Consider the following 22,646-nt stretch of genomic DNA (forward strand, 5'->3'; position numbering starts at 1 on the left):
TGGTTTTTGTTTTGTTTGTTTTTTAAAGGTAACCAGGAAGGAGGAAGAACTTTGGGAAACGCCTTTGTGTCTGCATTCATGTGTGCTGTTTGCGTTTGGGAAACAGCTCTTCCTTCATTGCCCTCCTTGCACGCCTGCCTGTCCTCCCATCCACGGCTTGTATATTTTGTACTCGCACACCTGTTACGAAGGCAAGTCGTGGTGCACTCTCCCTGCAAGGAAATGGGCTCCGTAAAACCTGGAACTTCCTACTAGCTATGAAGTTGGGAGTGCAAAAGGGAGGACAACATCTGGGTTCAGGTGCGCCACGAAAACAAGGTTTGTTTAGCTGAACTGTGGTTTCGTTTTATGTCTGAACCCAAACCTGCCCACAAGCTGTGGTTTATTTAGGGCCGACAAACTAAAACCACAGTTTGAGCCTGGTCTGCAAACTGGAGCTGTTGCCACATCTGAATTAACAGGCTTTCAAATGAAAGGGCCCCTGTTCTGCCTCAAGAACTATTGCACTATGAGCAGCAGAAGTAAACCGATGAAGCTTAGTCCTGAGGAGATAGGATCCGAAAGCAGGCAAGCAGCTCTGAACCTTGAGCTGCCTGCTCTGTTGTCTGGAAGCTCAAATGATTGTCTTGTCCACACCTCTGCATGTCCCTGCAGAGATTGGAGCAGCTTTTTGTTCACCCTCCCACTTTCCCCTGGAACACCCTCTCGTTAGCACTGAATCAGAGCAGACATTGATATGTGGAAAATCCGATTGACATTTGCTCTGATACAGTGGTAAAGATCTCTCCCCCCCCCCCCCCCCCGGGGAAAGTGGCAGCCTGGATCAGCCCCATGGTGTGGGTTCTTAATTACGATTTGCACAAACTATGGTTTCAGATTATATTTGCTCCAGGTCAATGCATGTACTGTGGAAACCATTCTGGTCAGAATGACTAATTTGTGGGAACCTCTCATAGACTTTTCGTGTGAAAAAGAAAATGAAATAATGACATTTGCAATTGAGGATTGGAGATATTGTTTGTTTCTAGAAAGTGGCTTTGTTGTGTGTAATATTGGAGTGGATGAAGTGAATACTGTTTATATGTAGTGGACAAAGAATCGGAAGTTCCTTACCATCTGATTTTCTCTCTCCTCCTTTAAACCTCTTTTTATTTCTTTTTCTTTATTTCTCTCTCTCTCTCTTTCTTTAATCCTTTCTCTCCCTACACCCTTTATGTTTTTATTGTATTTATATCAAAGTCTTAATTTGGACAAAAAGGAAGGGGGGAAAATTGGCATCAAGTTTTGTATTATTCTCTATAAACCCTAATAAAATTTATTCCAAAAGAGAGAGACTAATTTCAACCTGCAGTTTCAAGGAGCTATTTACTTTTAATTACCTTGGTACTCTATGTGGTCTTCAACAGAAGAGGAAGGGTTCCCCTTTACTGTAATAAAGCTCCAAGGATGCCTAGAAAAATCAAAAGAAAAAACATATTTCATAGTTATTTATGTACAGCATAAAGAAGTTTGCAGTCTATTAGAATACTTCATTTCAAAGCTGCCCAGGCAACCTGATTTATGAAATCTGTCAAGTTATATAATGCCTTTTTCTACCTCGTTTTTTCCAACTAAGAAGAAAAGAGACCGACAAGGAATCCTTTTCCTTGTTCAAATGCCCCTTATTTCCTTCAGCTCGTAACATAGTTCCCACTTTTAACTGAGAATCTAACCTTGCAAATGCCAGACAAACATAAACCTGGGCAGTCTGAAAACTACGAAACATTCAAACTTGGGAGGGGAAGCTTGTTAAAAGCTCACTGACGATCCTCCAGAGAAAGTTGTTTGAGGGTCAGACCCATAAAGAACTCGTTATGTGACAGAGTTCTGCAGAAATGAATGTCTAAGAAACGGAAAATAGTTGGCCTCCACTCTATGGCCTTTAAAAGAATCTAGATTTGGCAAAAGATGCAACGACATACAAAAAGGGTATTAGTGGGAATGCTCAATGCATCGCATTTTATTGATTAGCTGGCAATCTGTTGTTGTTTTAAAGGGCCTCAGATGAATCTATGCTTGCCAGTTCTCTTGAAAATGCTGGAGATTTAGGAATTAGAAATTAATTGTTATTGTCATAATTTGGCTATTATTGGAAAACTAATAAAACATTTATCTTATATATATATAAGATTTAGGAATTAGGTTTACATGTTCTAATCAACTCCAGGTGAGCAATACGTGCTTTTTCATGGCTGCTGGCATTCTTGGGCACAGTTTTGGAGACTGCTAAGAACATTAGCAGAAGAGTACGGATTGCATAGAACAGGCACAAACAAGGACTGAATAATCTTGGCAGTTCGTGCTTGGGAATGGGCTATAAGCAGATCACTTGATCAACCAGTTTCACTCTTTATATATATATATATATAGAAAAGCCACATTGCAAATGTACAAAGTCTTGAAGTCTATAGGTCGTCTAGGATACTTTCAGGGTCCCAGAAGACATATTGGACAAACATTCACTTGTGAACTAGAGTTTCTGCACTGGAGATTTCTCTGTGTTGGAACGAGCATTCCAGGGGGTAGCATAAAGCTGTTGCCATCCTCCTCCTTAGTCTCAGCTTCCCTCCTTGCAGAACTCAGCAGGAAGGACAACACTAGAATCAGTGGTCTCTGCCTGTTGCTAGCTCTGGCGCCACCTACTGTTGGCCTCCCTGCTTTCCACCCTACTGGCTCCAATGGGCCCCAGCCATCACTGTCTCTAAGCATCGCTCCTTGCAACCCTGTGCAGCAAACCCAATGGAAGCTGCAAATATGAAGTTCTTGAGACAGATCTGCCAGGAAGCCAGGTGGAACTACTGGAAATGTTTGCTTCATACCACATGGCAAAGGCATTTGGAAAGCTATGATCTCCCTCCAAATGAGCGGGGTGGGCTGGTGGGAGAAAGGGCATGTCAATTGCTTAAAATGCCAGGAGATTTTCTTTTAAAAACTGTTGGTTTTTTGTAGACGGCTCTCTGTTGGAACCTGAACACATCAAATGAGATCCATTTGATTAAATCAGAATGGAGAGAGAGAGAAAAAAACAAACACACACACCAAAGAAGACAGGCAAAAATATGGCCCATATAGTTAATACAGGGCACGGTCTCTTGCAGTGCAAGTCTATGCATGTTTACTTGGAAGTAAGCCCTATGGTGCACAGTATTGCTAACTCGCAGGTAAGTTTGCAGCCCTACTTGCCAAGAGCAGCAGGCAAGCCTGAGAGGAAGAACCACCTGAGATGTCCAGGCCTGTGGGTATCAAGAGGGTTTCTTGGCTGATGTGACTAGACTCCCTGCAGCTCAGTCTTTTTTGGAGAAGAGCAGCTGGGTGGAGCACAGGGGGTGAATCGGTGCCGGCCTGATACAGTCAGACCCCTGATCTATCTAGCTCCGTATTCCATATGGGCACCTCCAGGCTCTTAGTATTCGGTGGAAGGGATCCAAGTGCATACTTGGAAATTTAGGTGTATGCAAATAAAGCAGAATAAAGTGCCGTGTCACGCTGGTGCAGCAAATCCAGAAAAGAAACTGACTTTTTGCAGTTACAAAAGTGACAAAGAAATGCATTGCAAAAAGGTGGGATGAGCAAATGATTCATGGTTAGAAGAATGCGGCAAAGAAATCAGGATGAATGCTCAGTAAAGAGTGGATATAGGCTGGATCTAGACACGTCAAAGAAGCGATTCAGTTCAATGCACTGTAAACTCATACAGGGAAATCCGGTAGGAAAAGACGGGACTCCACAGCGCCATCTGGTGTCACAGTGTTGTATATCACATATATATAAAATCACATATACAACACCTATAAAACACTTTTTCTTTACCAATCTAGCTGAGTCCGTAGTCTAACCTCCATGTCAGCTTTGTGCAAGCAAATCAGGTTGAAGACTCAACAAACAGGTCATCTGGAAAATCCCTACTTTGACCTGTCAGCAGTGCTCCAAGCTTTCAAAGGAACCCAGAGATGCCAAGCCATTTAACCTGGAAATGCTTGCATGCAAAATAAGAGCTCTGTCACTATGGCTTTTCCACCAAGTTGGGCAATAAGTACTCAAGTCTCTTACTGAAACATGCTCAGCTGAGCTACTGAATCTCTTTCAAACTATCTACTTAACTTCTGAACACTCCAAGTGGCAAGAAGAGGGGAAAATCACTATGTGAGATGTTTTTGCTATTGGGGGTGGGGGTGGGGGGACTCAGAATTATTTTAGGTACAGGCAGGATACAATAGGGCCTCTGTGTTGGTAACATTGGCAGACCAGACTCCTACCTAAAACCAAGGTGGAGGAAATGCTTGCTGCCCAGTCTGGTCATTGCTTTCCTGGCTGAATCATCCAAATTTTTGGATCCTTCATCATTGACCGCAACTGCCAGGATCATGCCGTTGTGAACTGCATTCAAATACCGGACGAGTCTGATGCTTTCACCTTTGAGTTTGTAGGTGTCAAACCTAAAGAAACAGGCAGGAGCACATTAACAGCAGTTTGCCACCATAGATCCATCTATAGATATAGCTGGAAACAAATAAGAAGAAGACAAAATGAAAGGTTTAAGACCATAAAGTAAGCTTTCCTGCCAGGGTTAGCTCATCTTATCTTATTCAGCCTACCTGAGAAGCCATTCTTGTGTTCCTATACCAACAGCTTGGGAACTTTCACTGTTGTAGCTAAGCCAAGTTTTACTGCCTGTGCGACCTTCACTTAATGCTGGGTGGAAAAGCACATGAATTTGACCTCTGGAGAGTTTGTAAGTAAAACATTTTTAGCTTATTAAAAATGTGGTATTTTCCTATGCTGGGGGAAAAGGGTAATTCTGGACTTCACTAGGGCATATCTTAAAGGTCTAATACTTCCATGCTTTAGTTTGCTTCATATTTTGTGACTTTAAATCTCTGCTGGGGTTCACTCACCAAAGGGGGAGAAAGCAAAGGACCCCTGACAGTTAAGTCCAGTCGCAGATGACTCTGGGGTTGTGGCACTCATCTCGCTTTACAGGCCAAGGGAGCCGGCGTTTGTCCTCAGACAGTTTTTCCGGATCATGTGGCCAGCATGACTCAGCCGCTTCTGGCGCAACGAAACACCAAAACCAGAGTAGCGCACGGAAACGCCATTTACCTTCCTGCCGGAGCGGTACCTATTTATCTACTTGCACTTTTTTGGGCGTGCTTTCGAACTGCTAGGTTGGCAGGAGCTGGGACCGAGCAACGGGAGCTCACCCCATTGCGGGGATTCGAACCACCAACCTTCTGATCGGCAAGCCCAAGAGGCTCAGTGGTTTAGACCACAGTGCCACCTGTGTCCCACCACCAAAGAGTACTTTGGTGGTATTTTTTTTCTTGACACCAATACATACTTCATTTCCAGTCAGTGCATACCCTGCAACTTCCTGCTGAAATCCTGTAACTATTTACACCACAAATGTTCTAGTTTCTTTTTTTTGTCCAGCTCTTGTTATGCTGTAGCGCAAGAGTGCCCCTTCGGACAGCAATAATGCAACAACCCCATGGAAGCATCACAGAACAACTAATGAAGCGGAATTATGCGTGTATGAGCCAGTATAAATCCACCACCCAGGCCCTATTACTACGTCAGTGACACGTTGCGGAACATACCCTCAAAAAGCCCCTCTTAGTTTGGAGGGACCCAATGCTTTACAGGGCTTGCCAATGTGTCTCACAAGCAGAATCATTAATGCAGTACACAAAAGCTCATTAGCAATACACAGGGCTTGTCCACACAGTCTAAAAATGTGACTTGTATGTAGGTTGCTCATTCCTTCGTTTTGGAGCTATGAACCACCTGATGTTTCTACTGTCCAGGTAGAAGCACAGAAAGAAGCAATATCACGGCTCTGAAGTCAGCAGCCTAAGCAAGCAGCAGTACATTAAAGCAATCATTCCTCCAGGAAAAGTCTTCATTCCCCAAGGGGGGCGGCATGCTTGGCTGACTCACGTCTGACCTCCAGAAGATGAGTGAATTCCTGAGAGAAGGAGCCACGGCAGAATAGGCCCTTATCAGCCCATCTGGGTATACATCTGTTTCATGTACGTGCAGTAAAGTATCCAATAAATCAACACAGAGAATTCCTAGAGAGTCCCATTACTAGCATTCTCCTTAGATGCTGCTAGTGTGGCAACTGGAAAAAGAAGTGCATGGGAGGGGGATTTATTGAGCACGCATATATTAAGGACCTATGTCAGCTAAAGCTGTACTCTATACAGGTACAGATCTCAGAAGGTTCAGCTACAAAGAGCACAAAGAAAAGATAAAGTAGCACTTGGTAAAATTCGTCTATGCTGATTAAAATATTCACAGTTAACGTGGGGTGGAGAGAAATTCAAGTTGGTTCACATTCAAATGCCCAAATTGCACTTTATGAAACAGTATGTTTTGTGATATATAATTATAGAATCATAAGAGTTTGAAGGGATCCTGTGTAGACTAAATCACAGCCATCCTTCAAAATTCACACTTCTCTGAATTTTGCAATCCAGTTCTCTGGCCAAGCATTGTGTATGGAAATGCACACACTAGAGTAAAGGGTGTATCAAAGTGCATCTATTTGTGAAAATAATATAATAACAGAAATATATTGTGTTAGGGGAAATCGTTTGGAGAAACTGCGTAAACAAATGTGTATGTTCGGGGGGAAATCACATTAAAATTCTGGTGGGTTTCATGAGGACTTAAAAAAATTCAGATTGATGTGGAAATGTGGAGAATTGCACTTAAGACTGTAAGAAAGAGAAACTGAGTAGAATTGGAATTAAGAGATTGACTCACCGATCAGAATGGACAACTGTCCCTGTGTTCGGGTCAATGACATGGACAATAACACCACGATGTCCCCAGCTTCGTTCAAAGTAGTAGCCTCCTTCTTGCATGCCACCTGGGTTCAGGGTCTTGTTTAGAAAAGTCCACGATAGTTTCTTCTCACCATGGACCTCAAGAGTCCCACCATCGATCACCCCAATATACTTCTTTCCAAAGTAACTGTCTGGTTGGCTGCCATCATCAGCACTACGGGGTTAAAGAAAAACTAGATCATTTGAGTACATAAATACAAATGTGAAGGTCTACAGAATTTATAACCATCTAGCTAGATCTTGGTAGTACTCATATTTTGCTTAGATCTTCTGAAAAGCGACATGCTTTAAGTATTGGTTCCTTGAAGGAAATAAGACATCACAGGTGAATGTGGAATTGTAAGGGCCGTCTCTGAACATTTTGCTGCCTGTGGCAGATCAGCACATTGAGTCTTCCTCCTAGCTGGAGCTCATTGTACACAAGGTGGGCCAAGTTATTTTGGCACCAGAGGCAGAAAACCCCATCAGTGCCTCTCCTAGACAGTAACAGAATAATGATAATACTAAATTAAACAATTAAGCATTTGCTGCTGTTCCTTGGCTACTCTGAATTAGTATTTGTTTGCATCTGAAACGGTGTCCAAAAATCACACCATCATGATAATATGCATTGTTTGAAATGTACAGGTGGCATCCAATAAAGTCCTGAAATTAATAGGTAAAGGTAAAGGGACCCCTGACCATTAGGTCCAGTCGTGACCGACTCTGGGGTTGCGGTGCTCATCTCATTTTACTGGCCAAGGGAGCTGGCGTTTGTCCGCAGACAGCTTCCGGGTCATGTGGCCAGTATGACTAAGCCGCTTCTGGTGAACCAGAGCAGCACACGGAAACGGCACTTACCTTCCTGCCGGAGCAGTACCTATTTATCTACTTGCACTTTGATGTGCTTTCGAACTGCTAGGTTGGCAGGAGCAAGGACCGAGCAATGGGAGCTCACCCCGTCGTGGGGATTCGAACCACCAACCTTTTGATCAGCAAGTCCTAGGCTCTGTGGTTTAACCCACAGCGCCACCTGCGTCCCGACTGAAATTAATAGACCCAAGCTATAGACCCAAGTTAATTAGGCCTAGTCATTCAAGTGGGTCTACTCTTAGTATGACTGCTAGTAGATGCAACCTTATGCTTTTATCATTGTCCTGGATGTGGTTTAATTTTTACGATAACCCACAGATAATCCTTCCTGTGCTTTCTGTACTTGGAATAAATGGTCTGTGGTTCACAATGTGTTTATAAACCTGTTAGATTTTGAGTGTGGTCTTTGTCCTGCTACGATACTCCCAGATACCTCTCGGGAGATTAGCGCCTCAGAGCCATTGTCTTTATGCCAACACCACCATAGCAACTCTCCTGCCAAGCAGTGGCGTAGCGTGGGGGGTGCAGGGGGGCCGGCCGCACCGGGTGCAACATCTGGGGGGGGCACTCGCACTCACAGCTCTCTGCCCCTACCTGGCTCCACGGGTTAGGGGGCGCAAATTACTTGCCTTGCCCCGGGTGCTGACAACCCACGCTACACCACTGCTGCCAGAGCTCATGAGGGAGCTTGGACCAGTGTGTGTGTGTGTGTGTGTGTGTGTGTGTGTGTGTGTGTGTTTAAGGGGCCTAGGAAGCCTAATCTTCAAAATTATGGGATGAAGTCTGTCTAATTACATACCGCCCATACAAGATGATTGTCAGGTTGCTCCGGAAAGGACAGTTCTCACTCCCGACATGAAGCTCTCCATCATTTTCGATCAAAATATGTCGAGTGCGCAAAACAATAGGGCCTGTGTTGTCTTTAATCACTAGCTTTCCTGAAGGGAAAAAAAAAAGAGTTTTGCTTTGATGGTGTGGTAAGATTTAAATCAACCAGAATTCAGAGTATCCTTTTATTTACTACCTGAGTTTGGGTTTCTTAATTTTGCCACTTTTAATAAGGCACAGCGTAAACATGTCTTTATTGCTTTAACTGTGAAAAACCCCATATTGGACTTCCGGGTTAGCGCGAACGGCTAATGGCGGATTCCCTCCGAGCTCCGGAGGGAATCGGCTCTGCTGAGGACGGGTCTTGCCGTGCCGGCGACACGGGGACCCTCAGAAACCGCAGGCGCGGAAGCCTGCGGACTTGGTGACTCGGTGGGCACCTTAAGCGCCCTCCCCGACCCACGAAGAGCCTTTTTAAAGGCTGCGGAGAGGGTACGGAGAGTGGCGTGGTGCTGAGAGTAGACCGCTACCTCAGTAGAGCGAAGCCGCAAGCCATGGCCGGAGAGCGCTGACTTTCTTCCCAAAATTTGGACTGGATAACAAAGGACCCGTGAGTAGTGGAATTTGGACTTTAAAAAATTTTATCCTGTGAATTCGGCACGATCGGGGGATGTGTTAAAGGGAAGTCCGCACCCCCTCTACTTATAGACGTTTTAAAGCAAGGAACGGAGAATTAAGGCGGAATGAATACTGTTTTGAGGATTTAAAAGTTTCTCACAAATTTGATAGAACAAGATTTTTGTGCTGGAGAGAAAGGGAATTTGGAACTTGTGTGTATCCCCGCCAAAAAAACCCGGGAGTGTCCTATTTGGGTCCCGGAGGAAGAAGTGAAAGGAGTTTGACAGCTGTCAAAGAAGCTGTCAAACGGGCGGACAAAGTAAAGAATTTTGCTATTTAATAACTCGTGGAATTAAAGCTGATACATTTGGACTGAGGCGATTGGAAATAAAGTATTGATAACAACAAAGTAACAGATTATTGGAAAAGGACTACTAAATAACTGAAAGCCCCCTAGGGGGAATTAGTGACATTACAATGGCTGCAGAGGGAAAATTACTGGCGGAGATAGAAAAAATGTTTTTTCTCGTGGGAATCCTGCAGGAGCAGAGTATGGCTCTGAGTAAAGTTTTTATGACCTTGAATCCTGAAACAAACAACTCTGCTGAATGCACAAAGGAGATGTACGATAAAAATTCTGCAGCTGAGCAGGAAGAGATGCCTTTGGAATTGACAGAGAAAAAAGAAGGAGTTCAGACACTACAAGTGGAAAATATCAACCAGAAATCTGCAGCGTTAGAGTATGAGCAAGAAGACCTCTGGATTACAGATCTGCGAAAGATGAGAAAGAAGAAGAGAGAAGCCCCTGGAGTACTTGGAATATTAAAACTAGAAAGAACAAAGCAATATGATTGGGACTTTTCTCTTGAGTATGGAAAACTAGATGGTCTTTCGCAGCAAACACTCTTCAACATTCTGAATGAAAGAAAATATGATCTGACTCTGACTGAACTTCTTCGGGGTCTTAGGACCATCAAAGAGGACTACCAATATAGCTGGCAGAGAGGGACTGACAGAGAATCAGACGCCTCGGACGTGAGGAATCCGGGCTAGAAATATTTTTTTGTTTGTTTTCTGGACATTTGTCTAGGAAGGGACAGAAACCGGGGCAGGGGGGGGAGAGAATAGAATTATAAAATGTTATGTTTTGTTTTACTTGGTCAATGTGACCTATAATTAATATAATAAAGGGAAAATTTGTGAAGGGGAAGTTAGATCGACCTTAAAAAAAAAAGAAATTAATGATTATAAGAGAATTGGATAGTTGAATACAGATAAACAAAAGATTTTAATTTTTAAAAGCAATGTGAATATCTTTAAGAGGTTAGGTAAGAACTTGCTGAATTAATTTTGGAATTGGGATGTAAGAGGAGGGGGTGGGGGGAAGTCAATGAAAGTGGGTAAAGAAACTTAGGGTATGTAATTGTATCTGTGTGTTTGTTTGTCTTTGTCTTTGTGTGTGTGTCTGTTGTTATAAAATGTAAAAACCCAATAAAAATTATTTTTTTTTAAAAAAAAGAAAAACCCCATATTGGGTCCTTTCTGATTTTTTAATTTTTTAAAAAATCTGCTGTAGGTATATTGGAAGCTGCCTTATATTGAGTCAGACAAAGATTTCCACGGACAAAGGAAATCTTTGTATCTCTGTGTATCTCAAACTTTCAGTACAGGTTAGAAAACACGTTTCACATGTGAATGTGGCATTGTCAGGGCCAGCCCCAACCATTTTGCTGCCTGAGATGGATTAACACCTTTCCCCCCTGTGAATACATCTATGCAATCTGCTTTCGAACCTCGATATTTGCACCTTGGGAACATCAGGGCTGTTTTCTTCTTCAGCCCATGGCTTAAAGCAGGCATAGGCAAACTCCAGCCCTCCAGATGTTTGGGACTACAATTCCCATCCTCCCTAACCACTGGTCCTGTTTGCTAGGGATGATGGGAATTGTAGTCCCAAACATCTGGAGGGCCGGAGTTTGCCTATGCCTTTCTTATAGCCCTGATTCAGTGTCTGTTTTGCACTAAGAAAACCTGAATTCTGACACCAACAAATATTAAATTATATAGATATGTTATTTTGCTTCCGATAGTCACAGGGAGGAGAAATCTACCATCACATCATAGGAAGTCTTACTCAGTACCTCCCACTCGCCAAACCAACCTCTTGCAATTTCAGGAGGCAAATAGTTTCACACTTTGCCATAAAGACAAGAAACTTGTTTAAAAATAAATAAATCCTCTGAAAGCAGAGAGTTTCAAAGTGCTCAATTCTGCTTTAAGCTGTTGGCACAGAATCCCTGGCCTTGCTTCTTAATGTTGGCCCTGCTCAACAAAGGCAAAGAAGCATTGGTCAGTCTCAAGGACAGAATAAGAGTCTATTTCAACATTGCGAGTAAGACCTTTGAATCAGAGTTTGAAAGGCAGCATGGCAGAGTGCGTCCAGGGCAGTACTAATCCTCTCCAAGTCCTCCTCCATGCAAATCGACTGATGCAACGCGAGCCATGTTGTTCGACAAGCAGAGAAGCAAAAAGCTCACATGGATAGCGTTGGTTGACGCTACCAGCCACGGCTGACAGCACCAGGGTGCCTTTTTATAGCAGTTTGTGCCTCTGCCCCATCTTGTAATTACATGCACAGTGCATAATTAGCAAGGCGTCGAAAGAGGAAGTCACCAAGCAGCAGTGATCAAACATGTTGGGTCGCCTTTGCAATTTCCCCAGCCAGAAAAGCAAAACAAGTTCAGATGCACACAACATAGCCGATCAAATCTCTTGCACCGCAACATCCCAAAGCTGGGTTTCTCCTGGAGACGCTGCCTATTAAGTGGATTTATTTTCATGTATGTGTGTGTAGAGGTGAAGCATTCAATCCTGAGTGTGTGTAAGCTGCTTTGAAATTTTATTTTATTTTTTTCCATAGGCTTCCCTCCAAGGCCACAGCCAATTTACCCAACTATTAACTTTGTTTTTGTCAAGCTAAGCTTACCTCCATTTGTGATGTTGATGGAATGGACTGTGGCAGAAGATGATAAAAGGAGCTTCCGGCCTTTGCTGATGTTCACCTGGTTATCTTCGTCATGCCCGGGGTTCCAGAGTTCCAGCTCTGGATCCAGGTCAGGACAGGATGAGGCCGCTCCTGCAGGGACAAGCAAAGGAAACGGTGAACGACATGAATTTGTCTGTCACTAGGCCAATGGGTAAAATGACACCACATTTGGCAGGCAAAAGGCCTGGTTCATCACGGTATTATTGTTCTTTCACCCCACATTTCCTCCAAGGAGCTTAAGGTGCCATATGTGGCTCAACCCTCATACCTAGGACCCTCGTACCTACTGGACCACCTCTCCTGGAATGCCCCACCTTAAGGTCCATAAATAACAACACTTTGGAAGTCCTGAGCCCCAAAGAGGTTAGATTGGCCTCAACCAGGGCCAGGGCCTTTTCAGCTCTGGCCCCGGCCTAGTGGAATGCCCTACCGCAGGAGATCAGGACCCTGCCGGATTTGACATCTTTCCGCAGGGCCTGCAAGATGGAGCTGTTCTGCCTGGCCTTTGGGCTGGACTCAGTCTAACCCCCCCCCTCTCATTTATTTTTTTGATGGAACCTCTTATATGGGATTTGTATATAAATTTTCCCTTGGCTCTTTTTCCTGGCCCATGTAGGACCAGCATGAATTGTTGGCCCCGGTGAATATCTGACGTTTTCTCCCCTTATGGCTTTGATCTATAGGCTACCACTAAAATGAGGCTGCATTTTAAGCTGTATTCTAACTTATATTTTAATCAACTGTTGTTGTTTTATAAATGTTTTTACTGTATTTATATTCAGTGTTAGCCGCCCTGAGCCCGGTCTTGGCCGGGGAGGGCGGGGTATAAATAAAAATTTATTATTATTATTTATTATTACCCCATCTTCATTTTATCCTAACAACAGCCCAGCCCATTAGGTTAGAATGAGAGACGGTAACTGGCCAGAGGTCACCCAGTGAGCTTCGTGGCTGATTGGGGATTTGAACCCTAAACCACTCTTTTTTTATTTATTTTTTTGATTATTTTCACATAACAAATTATTTCAACCATTATACTCCCCCCCCCATTTTCCCCTCCCCCTCCCACATGCCCCCTCCACCCTACGACTTCCCTCAGCTCCCCTCTCTGATTTATCATCACATATTGTTCTCTGCATATTAAAAAAATGTAAAAATCTCTCTAAATTATCCATCTATTATGTTAACAAATAAATTTATGTGTGTTTATTCAAAACCTGCCAAGGAGTCCAATTCATTTTGTTGTTTCTTTAAGTACTTTGTAAAAGGTTCCCATTCTTCTTTAAAGTCACAGTTGTCCTTGTCACATAGTTTATGTGTCAATTTTGCCAGTTCCACATAGTCCATCAATTTTTCTTGCCACTGTTCTCTAGTCCAACACTCTAACCACATACCATTCAACATTTTTACAGCTGAACATCGACACCACTTTGTGTAATATTTCATAACCCTATTCTCACACTCCCGGTTCCACCACCCCACTTCTGCCACCTCTTTCTCTTTGGGGAAGGACCATTGCTCTATGGTAGAACACCTGCTGTGCATGCAGAAAGACCCAAGTCCAGTCCTCAGCATCTCCAGGTAGGGCAGGGAGAAGGAAGCCTGTAGGTCAGTGTTCTTCAACCTGGGGTCCCCCATCATCCATAGCCAGCTTAGTGCAATGGTGAAGGATGATGGGAGTTGTAGTCCACTTCTGTGAACCCCAGGTGGAAGAACATTAGTCCGTCTCACTCAGTACTGTCTATACCAATGACAAAGCAACCTCACGGGCTACACATGTACACACACAGAAACCCTGAAGTTTATTCTTTGTCTGCTATGCACCCTAAACTTTACAATTTAACCTCTTTCCTATTGGCTTCTGAAGCAGACGTTTTATTAAGTGGACTGTAATCTTTCTCTTTAAATAAAAACCAAGAATGCTTAAGCATATTTAATCTCGCAGTGGAACTGGCTGTACTTAAAGAAGCAAGCAGTAAAACCTACCAATATATAAATATACTCGCAATGTACTTGGAAGAACTAACACATGAAAATAGAACAATGAACAGAATACTAAGGAACAAGCAGTTATGGATCTGTTTCAACTGCCAAGCCTTTTTCAAATATTTCCCAATTAGTCCCAAGTCCTTGGGAAAGTGTTCTCAAAGCAATTTTCTTTGGAGAATAGGTCCCCAAAAAATCTAATTGTTCATCAGGAGCTGGTAAGAATTATTTTCGCTGATCAGTAAGTAAGCTGAACGGGGGGGGGGGGGGTCCTTTGGGCACACTTCCCAAGGAATATTTCTTTGAAAACCTTTTTCAATGACTTAGAACTAATTGGGACATATTTGGAAAAGACTTAATAGTCAAAATGATCCATAACTGGGCGTTCCATAGAATCAATCTTCATTGTGTGGCAAGGTCTCAAACCCTCCCAGGAAGTGGAATAAAGGCACATGAAACAGTATTTTAGGTTAATGGACGAAAAAGGCCACAACTTTGTTGGTTACAGAATGTGAGTGGTATTGGCTTAGGCATTGGAAACCACACGGCTATATCTGACACCTGCCCGTCTGCAGGAGTCTTGGAAGGGTTAATCAACAGAAGGGGAGGCCTGCTGATGCACATCGACTAGGAACTCCCCCAGGGTCACCGCTAGGGGTCGTGCCATGGCCCTAGCCCCCCGTCTGGGGCTTCGGACAGGGACCACACCCCTCAGATTCCTTTAACGGAATACCCTTGAAATAGGAGGGGTAGATGTTGGCCACTACCTCCCCTCGTCTTCAACCTAATACCCCAATGCCTAACCGCCAAACCTTACAAAGTTGTGACGAATTGCGAAAAATCAAATGGCCGATACCAATTTGCCAAGCGGAAAAAAATTCCTACCAGGCCCCTGTTTAAAAACAGGCGACTAACCGAAGTCCATAGCAAGGTCAGGAGATAAAGAGCCTAACCTAAGTGGGGGGAGAGAACTGTCCAAGCAGGGAGAAAAGGAACTTGCCCTTGGCCGTGGGCAGTTTAAATAGCCCGCACCATGCCCCTGGACCGTCCGGATTGGACAGCCCTGGGTTGACACAGCTTAGGACCAACCAATGGCGCAGGGGCTATCCCGCCCCATCTTCGTGGGGAGGGCTTGCTCCCAGCGCACAATGTCATCTCCCCAGGGACGGGAAATGGCTTTGTCCTATTTTTATGAGTATGGTCTTTGAAGTACAAGTACAGTGGTACCTCGGGTTACAGACTCTTCAGGTTACAGACGCTTCAGGTTACAGACTCCACTAACCCAGAAATTGTACCTCGGGTTAAGAAATTTGCTTCAGGATGAGAACAGTAATAGCGCAGCGGTGGCACGGCAGCAGCGGGAGGCCCCATTAGCTAAAGTGGTGCTTCAGGTTAAGAACAGTTTCAGGTTAAGAATGGAGCTCCAGAACGAATTAAGTTCTTAACCTGCAGTACCACTGTACTGTATAAGGACCCTCAGTGCATGTCATACTCCACTTAAAGAAGATCCGGTGCAACTCAACACATGTTCAGTCTACAATTCTCTGTACACTTTGCTGGGAATCAGCTCTGCTGAGCACAGTGGGAATTACTTCCAAGTAAAAGGGACGTGGGTGGCACTGTGGGTTAAACCACAGAGCCTAGGGCTTGCCGATCAGAAGGTCGGCAGTTCGAATCCCCGTGACGGGGTGAGCTCCCATTGCTCGGTCCCTGCTCCTGCCAACCTAGCAGTTTGAAAGCACGTCAAAGTGCAAGTAGATAAATAGGTACCGCTCCGGTGGGAAGGTAAACAGCGTTTCCGTGCACTGCTCTGGTTCGCCAGAAGCAGCTTAGTCATGCTGGCCACATGACCCGGAAGCTGTACGCTGGCTCCCTCGGCCAATGAAGCTAGATGAGCGCCGCAACCCCAGAGTCGGTCATGACTGGACCTAATGGTCAGGGGTCCCTTTACCTTTACTTAAACATGCTTAGGACTGCATTGTTCTGATAGTTTACTATTTGGATTGGCAGTGAGCTGTGGTTGGGAGCCAGTGCGCTTTCAAATGCGCAAACTGAATTAGAGATCGACACCCAACATGCTCAGAGTAGACTTACTGGAATCAATGGATTCCCAGAGTGCCTTAATCAGTCCCTTTTCCCAGGGAACTCTGGGAACTGTAGCTCTGGGAGGGGAATAGGGGTCTCCCGGTGACTCACAGCACCCTTAACAAACTACAGTTCCCAGAATTATTGGGGGGGGGGAGCCATGACTGTTTAAAGTGTTATCGAGGTGCTTTAATTATATGGCCCAGATGTGTCCTTTAAAATTAACCTGACAACCAACTCCAATTCCTCCCTGCCAAGTCTCTCTGAAAGGAGGATCACATTTCATTCTTTTGCCCTGTAAATACTTTCCACTGCAACTATTCAGGAAATTCTGTGACTGACAAGAGTCCTACTGCTGTGTGTGTTTTTCTTTTCTTTTCTTGTGCCATTGGAAAGATAAATTGAGAATTCTAAACAAACTCTCTCCATCTGCATTGAGTTTCCTGTCACATTCCAAAAAAACAAACAAGTCCAGGGCTGAAAGAGACCCTGGAAAGGGATCAGTCCATTTCCTAGCCTGTGGTTTCTCGACTGAATCCACCTTCGCTCAGCTCTAAAGGTCAGAGTTCATACGTTCTTATGAGTTCCATAGAACAGGCATGGACACGGGATCTCTTAGTAGATCTTTGAGTGATTTAAAATAAATCCGGAAATGTTTCTAACTTCCAGTAATTTAAAAATAGTAAGTAAATAGCAGAACAAAACCCAAACCGACTTTCATTGTGTTAATTTCTGTCCTGTAAAATATTAATGGTTGGCTTTGATCAGCATTCCCCTTGCGCAATTCTGCAGGTCAGTTTTAATATATTTCATTAGGCTGGTTTTAACCGCTGAATTCAAAATATTACAATATTGTTTTGAATTGTTTTTTGTAATTTTATCACTGCAAGATGCCCTGGATTCCCTTTGGGAAAGAAGAGCAGGATTTAACTCTGAAATATATAAATAAGTGAATAAAACAAATCTCATTTGTCGCACACCCTAATCCTCCTCTCCAGGTTACCACAAATATCCCCCCTTTGTTTTCCTTCTTACCTTCGACTGACAGCCTCAACATGCAAAGGTCCAGAGAGTTCACAGATTCCTACCAAAATAACACATTACAAATATATATATATATACTCCTATTCAAAAATGTTTATTCGGCTTTACGCCCATCTGGTTTCTCTTCAGATCGTATAAATCTTTCGCCTTTTACTAAAAAAATATATATACTATGCAATGCAACATCCCAGCTTAACCCAGAAGCTAGGTTATCTGTATGATGTTGTTATATGTGGAATAATTTTTTTCATATTTTTAAAAAATGAAAAAAAGATATACTTTTGCAAACCTAGAGTATTCTGAAACTACTGCATTATATTTGGGTGTCCCGCACTTCCACACCTGGCTTCCTAAATTATAGATACAGGGGTACCTCAGGTTAAGAACTTAATTCGTTCCAGAGGCCCATTCTTAACCTAAAACTGTTCTTAACCTGAGGTACCACTTTAGCTAATGGGGCCTCCCGCTGCCGCTGTGCCACTGCCACACAATTTCTGTTCTCATCCTGAAGCAAAGTTCTTAACCCGAGGTACTTTTTCTGGGTTAGCGGAGTCTGTAACCTGAAGCGTTTGTAACCTGAAGCGTCTGTATCCCGAGGTACCACTGTACTATGCCCAGTGTTAGACAAACTCCGAATACCAGGGGCCAAAAACTTCAGGAGCTGGGTCTCCCCCTTGTGTCCTCTTTTAAATTTCCTTTTTGGCATCTGCCTGGCTGCTCTTGGAAACCGAGTGTTGAGCTAAAGGGATCATTAAGGAACAAACTAATGAAAGGAAGATTAGATGCTCTGTTGACTGGGCTATAAAAATAATTCAGGGAACACCTGTTCGGGCTCCTAGAAGGAGATGCACAGCTGTATGAGCAGAAGGGACAGTTTTAATAGCCTATAGTAATGACAGCTTCAGCAAATAATTCAAGAACTGCATGAGAGAATTTCACCTAACACAGACGGCGGGTGGTTAGGGCTTAGGAAGCAAATCAAAGAACTGACTGCCTGCTCTCTGCCAGGGAGAGAGACAGTTTTACAAGCTGCATCTCTGCATCTCTCCTCCATCACAGATGAAATTTCACACCCAGCTGCAAATTTCCTCTTCTCTCCCTTCTCCTAGGTCAGGTTGTATTCTATCCCTCCTCTGTCATTGAGCAAGGATCAGAAACAATGGGCCCGAGTATAGCATTAGTTGTTGTTTTTTGCTTCCTGATGAAAACTTCCTGAGCACGAGAAGGAAAACAGGTAGTTAGACAGAGAGTAGCAATTTTGAATTCTGAGCGTTCATTTCTGGAAATGTGTCTCATGAAAACAGGGCATGTTCTAAAGGCAGGGAGGAAGCAACTGATGTTGATGGACTTCATTTTCCCTCTTCCCTGTCCATCACCCGCACAGGCTGGGGATGATGGGAATTGGGAGTTCTGAAACACCTGCAGAGCACCTCCTGTTCTAAAGCAGTGGTTTTCAACCAGTGTGTCGTGGCACCCTGGGGTGCCTAGAATGATGGTCAGGGGTGCCATGGGCAACCCTGGTCTCTGTCCCTCTTCCCTCCCTCCTCCTCTGCCCTCTCACATCTCTGTCTCCCAAAGTCTTGCATAATATAATAATTTATTATTATTTATACCCCGCCTATCTGGCTGGGTTTCCCCAGCCACTCTGGGCGGCTTCCAAGCAAATATTAAAAACAATACAGCATCAGACATTAAAAGCTTCCGTAAACAGGAAGTTGTCTTAAAAATAAAATAGTTGTTTATTGCCTTGACATCTGCTGGGAGGGTGTTCCACAGGGTGGGCACCACCACCAAGAAGGCCCTCTGCCTGGTTCCCTGTAACCTCACTTCTTGCAGCGAGGGAACCGCCAGAAGGCCCTCAGCGCTGGACCTCAGCATCTGGGCTGGATGATGTTTATTGCAGCAGCCCTGGCTATATGCTCCGAAGGCGAATGATGCCTCTGGGAGGCACCTCTATTTGGGGAGGGGGTGGGTAGCTCAGAGACCAGGGGTGGCAGAGGACTCCCAAAGAGCAGGGAGAGGAGGCTGAGGGAACCCTCCACAAGGAAGGGTGTTTGAAGAAGGGTGAGAGGCTGCCAGCTCTGCAGGCAAGGGGTGACATAACTGAGCTCTTGGGCCCCACAGGGGTGCCTCAGAAAAAATGTCGCTGGTCAAGGGATCCGTGGACTCAAAAAGGTTGAAAACCTCTGTTCTAAAGAGTAGATACAGTGGTACCTTGGGTTAAGAACTTAATTCGTTCTGGAGGTCCGCTCTTAACCTGAAACTGTTCTTAACCTGAGGTACCACTTTAGCTAATGGCGCCTTCCACTGTCGATGCACCGCCGCTGTGCAATTTCTGTTCTCATCCTGAAGCAAAGTTCTTAACCCGAGGTACTATTTCTGGGTTAGTGGAGTCTATAACCTGAAGTGTCTGTAACCCAAGGTACCACTGTACAGCAGAAACTTTGCTGAAACGAAGCAGGACTGGGTCTGGTCTGGGTCTGGATGAGACACCTCACAGTGGCCCCACAAATGTCACCCTGAGCTCCACAATGGAAGACATGAAGAATAGAAACCAAGGAAGACAAAAGAAAAATATGTTCAATAATATGCAGGTTTTGGGGGTTTGAGGGAGTGATGAGTTGTAGGGGGAGGTACTTTAAAATCCTAATCCACCCACTTTGAACCTATGGGATAAGCAGCATTTTCACTGAAACAAACTCTAGCACTCCATATTTAATGGCTTGAGCACCCGTACCATCCGTGTAAATTTAGAAAAACATGAACTTAGAGGAACTTTAAAGCTGTTTTGGCCCTGAGATGAGTTTTAAAGCTGCCCAGTGACTGAGAAACTACAGAGACCCATACAAATACCTTTAAGCTTTTTGAATTATCTGCTGGGGCGGGGGGGGGGAGCAAAACAGGTGACTCTCCCTTTCCAGAATAAAACTCTATTAATATTTATGTGCCAATTTTAAAAAAAGATTTGTGTGTGTGTGTGTCATTGTAGTTGTCATTTTTTGAAACAAGCAAATAAATAAAAAGGAGGGCGTTCCTAGCACTTTGGGGTTATGTGCAATTTATGAATCCCATCATATTTCACTTATTAAATTAAATGGGAAGTTTTTAATGTTATAATGTTTTATTATGTTTTTGTATGTGCTGGAAGCCGCCCAGAGTGGCTGGGAAAACCCAGTCAGATGGGCGGGCTGCAAATAATAAAATTATTAATTTTTATTATATACACAAACATTTTTTTAAAGTTTTATTTGCAGCCTGACTTAAGAACCCCTCACGATATATATATATATATATATAGAGAGAGAGAGAGAGAGAGAGAGAGCGCGAGCAGAACACAAAATGTGGAAAATAAAACGAATATTGTGGCCATTCAATTAAATCCATCCAGACTTACCCATTTGTATAGCAGGGAGCATAAATACCAAGGCCACTAAGCAGCTGGTCAGGAACATGTTTGGGTGTGGAAATGCTCTTTGAAGATATCCCTTGTCTTCTGAAGACCTGTAAAAAGGAGCGGGGGTGAGGAAGAAAAGCAGTTTGAGAATGCTTCGTTTTTTTGCACAGGTATGGACATTTAGTTATTTATTTTAAATAAAATAAAATGAGGTAAGGTTAGGCTTGATTGTATGACTAAGCCTATATTGGTTTATCCCTTTTCTTGACTCAGCAGAGCTAAGACAACAAGTGTGCTTTCCATACCACACCTCACTCTTAACTTTTATGCAGGCTTAAGATAACATGAGCGAGGAATGCGGCATGGAGAACACAAGTGATACAGCTCAGCATGTAAGGAAGGAAGGAAGAAAAACTCAGTAAAAATTATGCCAAGGTTCAAATTTGACAAACTAGTGTCAGCTTGAAGATGTGCATACACACCACAAAACAACAAGCAACAGCAGCCAGACTTCACAACCACACAAGCAAGCATTCGGGAGAATCCAGTTAACTGGTTACAACAATGCAAATGAAATCACAACACTGTGTTTGTGTGTGTAGGGGTTTTTTTGTTTTTTAAAAAGTATTTATTAGTAGGAGTCATATTCATTTATATACCGCTTCATTGCCAAAGTGGTTTCTAAGCAACTTACAAAGTGTAAAACCAATTACAAAAAATAAAATAAAATACAAACATACATTCCTTAAAATACGCAATGAAAAAATTCCATCAAAACATTCGGCGAAATCTCCAAAATTAAAATGTGAAATAAAACAAGCCCATTAAAACAGCATAAGAATTAAAGCAATTAATGCCAGGAGGTTCAAGACAGGTTTATTCATTTCCTGGGCAGATGACAATACCTCATAAAAGTAATAATGAGGAGAACCACTACTGACAACAGTATAAATCACAGCAGATTTTTTTTAAAAAAGAAAATGCATCGGAGGTTAAAAGCTCAGGGAAATCAAAATTATTATTATTTTATTATTCATTGAATTTATATCACACCTTTCTTCCCAAAGAAACCCAGGGCAGCATACACATCCATAATACCCTGTCCCTCACTTGCAAAGTATTCTAAAACAGTTAAAATGCTTTAAATACAGTTAAGAGTGGTAAAGATCACCTGATGCCTGAAAGACTTTAGTGTAAGGACACTCTGAAATGTCCCTATTTTCTCACAGGATTCAATTACATACCAGCAAATGGAAGTTGTTTTGGGCTCCACCTTAACACAACATTGTATAACCACCCCACCAACAAATCAGAATGAAAGCTCAAGAAATAACTGGCACAGTCTAACCTCCTTGTAGACAAATCAGGACAAAATGCTCAACAAACAAGTTGTCTGGAAACAACCTAGGAGGCATGTGAACTTCCCTGGGTCCCACAAACAAGTCTCACAAATAGGGAAAAATGATAGAGAAGGCATTTCCCTAACCCAACACACTGTCAAGATGGTGGGTGCACCCATACAAATTTTTTTTTGGGGGGGGGGCAGATCTTAACTTGTTGTGGACAGTATGATGGGGAGGAAGCCATCCCCTCAAGTATAAAACGAATAAAGTAGGATGCAAACCAGAATTTGCTATACAGTGGTACCTTGGGTTACATACGCTTTAGGTTACAGACTCCGCTAACCCAGAAATATTACCTCAGGTTGAGAACTTTGCTTCAGGATGAGAAAAGGAATTGCACAGCGATGGCGCATTGGCAGTGGGAGGCCCCATTAGCTAAAGTGGTGCTTCAGGTTAAGAACAGTTTCAGGTTAAGAATGGACCTCTGGAATGAATTAAGTCATCATCATCATCAATCTTTATTACGGTCCAGAGACCCAACAAATCATTACAAAGCAATA

The 22,646-nt window shown here is 43.4% G+C and overlaps 1 protein-coding gene across 5 annotated transcripts in view; it reads right to left on the reverse strand.

Annotated features, from left to right (window-relative positions):
- CEMIP (cell migration inducing hyaluronidase 1) overlaps positions 1-22,646 on the reverse strand; it is a 172,905-nt gene that overhangs the window by 53,083 nt on the left and 97,176 nt on the right. For all 5 annotated transcript variants that reach the window (XM_081838723.1, XM_081838722.1, XM_081838721.1 and 2 more), the window contains exons 2-7: positions 20,744-20,850; positions 12,175-12,324; positions 8,542-8,680; positions 6,808-7,044; positions 4,296-4,475; positions 1,380-1,450 (exon numbers count right to left, since the gene is read on the reverse strand). In XM_081838723.1, coding sequence (XP_081694849.1) covers positions 1,380-1,450; positions 4,296-4,475; positions 6,808-7,044; positions 8,542-8,680; positions 12,175-12,324; positions 20,744-20,801 — 835 coding nt within the window. In that variant the 5' untranslated portion in view covers positions 20,802-20,850. The remainder of the gene's footprint in view (positions 1-1,379; positions 1,451-4,295; positions 4,476-6,807; positions 7,045-8,541; positions 8,681-12,174; positions 12,325-20,743; positions 20,851-22,646) is intronic.

Source organism: Podarcis erhardii (genome assembly GCF_964252035.2).
Source record: "Podarcis erhardii genome assembly, chromosome: 14".
Taxonomy (NCBI): domain Eukaryota; kingdom Metazoa; phylum Chordata; class Lepidosauria; order Squamata; family Lacertidae; genus Podarcis; species Podarcis erhardii.